Genomic DNA, 7,562 nt, shown 5'->3' with positions numbered 1-7,562 from the left:
AGACTGGAAGACTTATTTGTTAGAAAATGCATGGTCGGGTATGGGCTAGACAGGATGGAGGCCCTTTCCCGTTGATTCTGTGAACTCTTGATAGGGACATCTTTCCCTTTAGGTCTCATGGCAACTTGACTTATTAAGCAGAAGCCAGTACTGCAAAGTTAACTTCTCTGTGGAATCCAAATTTTCATTTGTTGGGAAGGAAGGGGAAAAGTTAAGTAGAAATGCAACAGTGCTCCTTAATATTAATACTAATACATTCACAAGACTATTAAGCTACTTGGAGCATGAGGTTTTTTAATATGGGAAATGAACAAAATCTACACAGCAAAGATTTCAAATGCATTTTATTACATTAATAATGCCACGTGACACTTGATAACAAACTACCTTTACTTCGAATATTAATTCTGGAAAATTCCAGAATGACGCCAGTTTTGACGACAGGGAATCATTTCTCCTTTACTGGCTTCTCCAATCTTTTGGGGCGATTCTGCCAACAGGAGATGGGTTCCATTCGATTCCAATTTGAGTTGCTGCCTAGAAGATTAAAAAGGCTCTCAGTTACACATTTGTGAACCCTAGACTGCCTGCCTCCCTTCCAGCCAATTTCCTTTACAATTCCCTTGTAAAGAAAAAGCCAGACTCCTCTTATTCAACTTAAACAGTGTACATATACAAGGAGATTGCTCATCCAGTTTCACAGATCTCATATTTCTGTGCTGGACACTTTCCTCCTCAAAATTTTACTTTCCTCAGTCACGTCATAATCTCATCAGGAATGACCTATACCCAGGAATTTCTGTCTTTTTTTCCATTGGTTAGAACCACAAATAATTAACTCTTGGTTACTTCCAGACTGTTAAATTTAAGAGGTAAATACTTTCATCTAGCAATTTATTTTTCATCCCACATTTTGTACTAAGAGGGGGATGCAATGGTACTTACGTATGCCCAAATGGCAAGACAGAAAGTGGCTCCACTCAGTAATATTGGGGTGCCATACTTATCATGAAAATTAGGCATCCTGTCCTGGTGGTTCTGCCTTTCAACAGTTTGCTGAAAGCTGCGAACTAAAAAACAAAACAAAGAAGTATATCAGTTCTCAGAAAACCAGAGTAGACTTGATTGCTATTGGTTATAATCATGAAAGACAAGTATATGACTTTATGGCACACTTCACATTTGCTTAAAGTTAAAATATAAAAAAGCATAAAACAAAGTAGGAAGCAAGACACAATCACAGAATGACAAACTATGGAGAAATTCACCCAAACTCAAAATAAAAGGCTTACTTTTTCAAAAGTCAAACAAGACTATTTATAGGATCATAGATCTAGAACCCAAAGACTTCAGGACATTTTAGTTCAATAACCTCATTTTAAAGATGAGAAAATGATGCCCAGACAGATTTAGTGATTTGCCAAATGTCACACAGGTCAATAAACTCAGAGGAAGAACAGAAGCCCAGGTCCTGGACTCCAGAGCCAGTGCTCTTTTCACTGTACTTCCTAAATAAATGAGTAATAGCATTGCCTCCAAATAATATAAAATCAGGTTTCAATTTGTGGGTTCATCTAATAGAACACAAAGGAAAATTTTAAATTTTCTGCCCCCTCTTGGGCATACATAAAATGCTTCAGTGTTACTGAAAATCCACTTTTTAGAACATCTTATGCAGTGGGAATTAAAAATGGTTTCAAACACTACACAAGAAATCATGATACAGATTTAGCATCTGAAGTGTCAGTTATTAGGATTTTTGCTATGAATTTGTAGTTGTTAATGGTGACTAACTTATGGAAGAGAGTCAGGTGGTCTACACATATATGCATATATATATATATATATATACATTTGATGCCTTCTTTGGTTTTTGGTGTGGAGGGAGGGAGAGGAAGCTGAAATGATCAGTATAAGGTCGACAATTTAGCCATAAGGGTTTCTTGAAGTACTGTGATTTGCCCATGGTCACACAGCTAGCATGTTATCAGAGGTAGGACTCGACCTCTAGTTTTCCTCAACTCCAAGGAATTGAGATCTATCCAAATTGAAGGCCAGTCTTCTCTATCCACTATGATGTATCTGCAAAATATTGACATGCTACAATAAGAGAAATATGTTACCAAATTATGAGGTACAAGGGCAAAAAAATAAATTTTAATTCAAATATAGCATTAGAGCACAACAACAAAAAGCACAACTTAAAAAATCCAACAGGCATCTCCAAAAATTAAGATCGCCATCAGGAAAATGAATCAAGTTGTGTATTAATCCCCCCATCAACTGAAATGTGTGCAATGACTGTAGAAGAAAGAAAACCTCCTAACAGAATCCATTTCTCCCATATCTGGAGTATGTTAGTTGATGTTTATTGATCCTTTGTCACATAATTTAAGCAATATTGAGAGCAGCGCCACATAGTGGAATTAAAGAGACTTGGACTCAAATTCCTCTCTTCGACCTTGGGCAAGTCACTTAACCCCTCTAGGTCTCATGCAAAATGAAAGGATTAGCAGATATCTAAATATATGATCCTATGAACACTTCTCACAATATAAACCTGGGGGGGAAAAAAAAAGACATAGACCTTCCCTGATCCAAAATCTTGAAAGTGTGGTTGCTTGTTACTCCTCCCTCCCAACTATGGCACCCCCTCCCCAACTAAGATGTAATGAAGCTGCACTGTAACCACACAAAATAGCATGCATAAACTCCTTTATGCCTTTTCTAGTTATCTCCCCCCAGGTTCCCTGTTTCTTGGATTCAGCTAGGTTTTAAAACATGCTCAATGGGTGGCATAAAATTTCAAAATTAAATTTACTGTACTAACCTCTTGAGGTTAGTGGCAGCGGAGTACTGGCCCTGGCCTGGGCCTGGGCCTGGGCCTGGGCCTGGGCCTGGGGCTGGGCCTGGGCGTTGTGCTGCTGTGTGAGGTCCTTGGGGACCTCCCCTCTCTGGGCCTCTGTTTCCCCATCTGTAAAATGAGGGGTTTGGACTAGATCAGGTGTCAAACTCTGGGCCAGTAAAACTACCCAGTGCAGCTGAACCAGATTAAATGTAATTGGGAAATATTTCACAAAATAAATACAAATATAATACAATGTAGACAATGTTTTATAGCCTGCAGGGATGAGTTTCTATTTTGAGTTTGACACCACTGGACTAGATGATCTCCAGGGCTCCTTCCAGTTCTAGTGAACATGCTATTTTTCCTAAATAAGTAAAGAAAAGTGGTCTCTTATGGCATCCAGCCATGATCTATATGCTAATGATCAGAGAGCACCTGAATGATCATGATCTAATTAGTCCAGGTTGTCCACATGACCCAAGACCCATCTCCTTCCTTTCTTCGAAGAAAGCAGGAAGAAAATTTTATTCAAAGATAATTAGTCATTTATGTTTTATTTCCTTGAACAGGTTAAAGCATATCCATTAATATATCAGACTTTGACTATGAGCCACCCTGCAAAGCGCATAAAAATTGACTAAAAGGAGGGGGATCTGTGTTGGACCTCATCTTTAAACTCAGACCCCCACCCTTGAAGCCCTGGTGAGCTTTCACCCTATTTTGCCAGGCCATTGTCCCCCGATTCCCTCCTCCCCCAATTCTAGGTTTCTTGTTTGTATGGTCTTCCCAAATTAAAATTTAAGCTCTTGGAAAAAAAAGGTGTGTCTTGTTTTGCTATATCCCCAGCGCTTAGCACAGTGGCTGGTACATAATATGAGCTTATTAGCTTGCTTCATTCATTCATTCATTCATTCATTCGTCATTCAGAATCTTCCTGGAAAAGCTAAAAAAACAAAAAGGGGGGTTATAAAAACTGCACAGTATCATAAAGACTATCCCGACATAAAGACTTATCCTCCATAATTGAGCTACAATATTTCTTAAACCCTGTATAAAGCTTTCAGGCAGGTCTGGGGTGCGGCATAGGTCATGTGATTTCTCCTGGCTGGCGCATTGCAGGGGTATGGATGTCAGTGACAAAGGTGGGCTGAGCCAGATCTGTAGTAGCCATCTTTAAGGCTGCCTTTGAGTACTGCAGACAACAATTCAAGTACACCCTCTCGTTTCCTTTTGCCCCGCCTCCGCTTCTCCCCTTTACACCCCCCCCCCCCCCCGGGAAGTAAAAAGGGTTAGCACAAATAACATTGAAAAGAGCTCAAGGTCACACCGTCCGGAACAAATTAGAAAGAGAAATAAGGTCATTTTACATTCTAACGATCATTCCCAAACACAAAACGCATTTTGCCCCCAACCCGCCCGGTTAATTTTGACAAGGGGTAGGGGGGTAGGGTGAGGAATGGTTTTGGAGTGGCCAGCCTTCCACCTAGAGATAAATAAATGCAAACAGCAACTGCAATTAATTGTTCGTGCCCCTGGGGGGAGTGGTGTCCTTGGCAACAGCAATAAAGACCGGGCAAATTTAGAAACCAAGAAGATGGGTAAAGGTGAGCATCCTTCCCTTCAAAGTCACCGCGACCTCGCCGGACGGACTGTGGCAGGAAGGGACCATCCCAGGATCAGCACCCCAGGGGTCTTTGAGCAAGGTCACCGGGAGGACAGTATCAGCAGAGCTAACTAGTCTAGGTCTCATCTCCCTCCCCACCCCCCTACCCCCACCCCCACCACGGGCACGGAATGACAGCTCCTCTGGGAGACGGAAAAGATGCCCGAGTCCCAGCCGACCACACACCCAGATATGCTAGGGACCGAGCAGAGGTACCTCTTTTTCCCGCAGGACTGAAAGATAGCACAGTTCGCAAACCGAGGCGGAGGGTGCAGCTAAAAGCCTCGATGCGAGAGAACAAAGGGACTTAGGGTTATTTGAAGATTTGGCTTTGCCTTTAGGAAGGAGAATCTGTCTACAAGGGAAAGGAAATTTGCTTACCCGAAAAACGGCTCAAGGCCCTCCTAAACAGAGGGAACATCGCCAAAAGTGCAAGAAGAAACCACAAGGGACTCAGGTTGTCGACCCCGCGCCAAGCGCGTTGCTTCGTCCTTGCAAGAAGTCAAAAGAAGCAAAATGGCCGTCTGCGGCGCTCACTAAAGGGGGATAGTAACTCCCGCGATACCTGTGATATCTCGTCGGAACTGCAGTACCCTAACCGCAGAGGAAGTGAGAAGTGCTACCTGGGAAATGTAGTTTATAAAATGAGCAAAAAGAGAAAGGGAGAGAACTTTAATTGCTAATTTACCAGTAAAGCGCCCGTAAATTTCAGATATAATGGGAGGAGAGCGTTAGTAAGGGATGATTAAAAATGTTGTTCTTAGGAAAGAAACGTGATCTCAACCCTGTATCTGATCAAGAAATTTTTGTACCGCCCTCCTCTCTTTTCAATGATGTAATCAGATAGTCCTTGCCGCAGTGCAGTCAGATTCAAGGTGACGTCTTTCCTTTCCCAAAGCTCTGCATGGAGGCGTGAGGTTGAATCTCAATTCAGACACAGTGTATTTTTTTTTTTAAGTTTTTTTCCCACTTTGATAATTCAGGGCTATTTTCTTTCCTTCCTCTGTCTTTTTTGTATTTATTTTGCTCATTACAATGTATCAGTACTCATTTTTTTAAATATAAGTCTGCAGGGTAAAGAACTAGAAAATGAACAGTAACATTATATCTAAATTCTTGCAATTTGAGAGGAGGGATCTGAAGAAGATACTGTCATATTCCCCATTAAATCACTAGATACAACTTAACTAGTATATACTGCAGATACTAGAGAAAGGGAAATCTCCAGCCTCCTGAGTCCTCAAGCTCCAAGGTCTTAATTCAGATAGGGAAAATTAACTGGCATACTCTCCTTACGTTAGGGACAGCTGAATTAACTGTTGATTGAACACTGAACATAATGATGGGGTGAGAAGGAAGGTCTTGATCCTCAAATTCATCATCTTTTTTTTTTTTAAAGGAAGGAAAGAAAGGAAAAAAGCAATAAAGAAATTAAGAGAGAAAGAAGGAAAAGACCAATTATGAAAGGAAAAGAAAAATTAACAGAGAATAAAGGAAAAAGAGAACTTAAGAGAAAAGGGAAAAGCCAGAAAGAAAGAGAGAGAGAGAGAGAGAGAGAGAGAGAGAGAGAGAGAGAGAGAGAGGAGAGGGAAGGAGAAAGGAAGGAAGGAAGGAAGGAAGGAAGGAAGGAAGGAAGGAAGGAAGGAAGGAAGGAAAGAAGGAAGGAAAGAATAAAGGAAGACAAGCTTCTGTTATGCAACCTGCATAATTTGAGGCCTGCAAAGTGTAGCCCTAGAGGGCCTTGAAATTAATTGACTAGTAAAGAAGCAAGATGAATAAAAATAAAAGCTTTTTTTTTTTCTTTCGGTCCACTTCACATCTGTCCTTCCCTGCCCGTGGCACCCCATCCCTTGCTGCACTTCCCCACACAGCCTATCAAGTAATAAAACATTGGATAGATTCTGATTTTTATTAAGGTTATAATACCCATTGCAACTTTTCAAAAAATGATAACGATTGATTATTCTCATGATTTTTTTCTTAGTCTCTTTTTAGAATCTTTATACGGAAAACTCTTGAGATCAAAAAAAGTCTACATCACACTGCTACAATTTGGTGGAATTTGGGCAGTTTTTAATTCCAGGGGTGGAGAGGGGCCCTATGATTTTATGAACAGAAAATCGTCTTTGCGGATGAAAATTTCTCGGGATGCAGATCTATTTCTCACGCAAGTGCAATTTAATTAAACAAGTCCTTGCTAAGGGCGAGGCACCGCGGAGGATTCTGGGAACGTGAATACAAAAAGAAAAGGACAGTCTTCGTCCTTGAGAAATTTACCTTTTCTTGGGGTAAAGAAACAATAGTCACATAGAAAACAATACAAGAGAGACGCAAAGTGATTTACAAGGGAAGGGCATATATTCCTGGTCTCCGGGCTGTTCATGTATGCAGCAGCCGGATCAATACAATTATCTACATTTGGCTGTCTCCAGGTAGCATCTCCTGGAGACTGTATCTAAAGGACCAATCAGCAAACTCCAGATCATTCCGCCCAAGACTGCAGACCACCGGAAACCGACCAATCAAAAATAAAAACCTTTTTGTCCCGCAGTCGACGTTGCGGGCTTAAGCGAGAAGGGAGAGGGCGGGGCGTCTTTTGTCACCCAGACCAATGAGCGAACGCGCCCGAGTGGCCCGTTTCCTACCCCCGCCCCTGCCATCCCTGGCTGAGGAAAGTTTCAGTCGGGCTGGCTGGGGCTGGTAGCGGAGAGGAGCGGCCATGGCTGTCGGTTGGCGAGTCTGGTGCGTGCCGGCGGTGGCGGCGCTGGCGTTGGCGCTGCTCTTCGTGGCTTGCCGCTTCCCCTCTGCCTCTGCCTTCCGCAGAAAGGAGGTGAGCAGCGGCCGGTGGTTGGCTCGCTTGCCCCAGCGGGGGCGGCTCCGCAGCCTGCTATGGTCGGGGGTGCTACAGCTCTCTGCCTGGGGGGATGACGCCAAAAGGGGGCTCGGGAGGCCTGAGGGTGCGGCCTCGGGCCCCTCCCTTGGTGCTGTCGGCCGCGACAGAGCAGGGCGGTGGGGGGCGCTATGTCCCTGGGGTTGGTGGGGGGCGGTCTG

General features: G+C 42.9%; 2 protein-coding genes across 3 annotated transcripts in view; one reads left to right on the top strand and one right to left on the bottom strand.

The window, feature by feature from the left end:
• Positions 1–327: 327 nt before the first annotated feature.
• LOC123253359 (cytochrome c oxidase subunit 7B, mitochondrial) lies at positions 328–5,027 on the bottom strand. Of its 2 annotated transcripts, XM_044682553.1 has the most exons (4): positions 4,893–5,027; positions 2,831–2,974; positions 946–1,070; positions 328–537 (listed from the first exon to the last, which is right to left on the bottom strand). In XM_044682553.1, exons 1-4 carry the CDS (start codon positions 4,930–4,932, stop codon positions 460–462), a joined length of 387 nt encoding a protein of 128 aa, XP_044538488.1. In that variant the 5' UTR covers positions 4,933–5,027; the 3' UTR covers positions 328–459. The 2 variants fall into 2 exon arrangements, with proteins under 2 accessions (XP_044538488.1, XP_044538489.1); XM_044682554.1 differs by lacking the exon at positions 2,831–2,974 and having other exon boundaries at positions 4,893–5,025.
• A 2,176-nt stretch (positions 5,028–7,203) lies between these two features.
• Positions 7,204–7,562, top strand: part of MAGT1 (magnesium transporter 1) — a 21,783-nt gene continuing 21,424 nt past the window's right edge. The window contains exon 1 of the mRNA XM_044682518.1: positions 7,204–7,341. Within this exon, the coding sequence (XP_044538453.1) occupies positions 7,231–7,341 (111 nt within the window). The 5' untranslated portion in view covers positions 7,204–7,230. The remainder of the gene's footprint in view (positions 7,342–7,562) is intronic.

The sequence above is a fragment of the Gracilinanus agilis genome, chromosome X (genome assembly GCF_016433145.1).
Source record: "Gracilinanus agilis isolate LMUSP501 chromosome X, AgileGrace, whole genome shotgun sequence".
In the NCBI taxonomy this organism is placed as follows: Eukaryota; Metazoa; Chordata; class Mammalia; order Didelphimorphia; family Didelphidae; genus Gracilinanus; species Gracilinanus agilis.
This window is presented reverse-complemented; position numbering and strand designations above follow the sequence as displayed.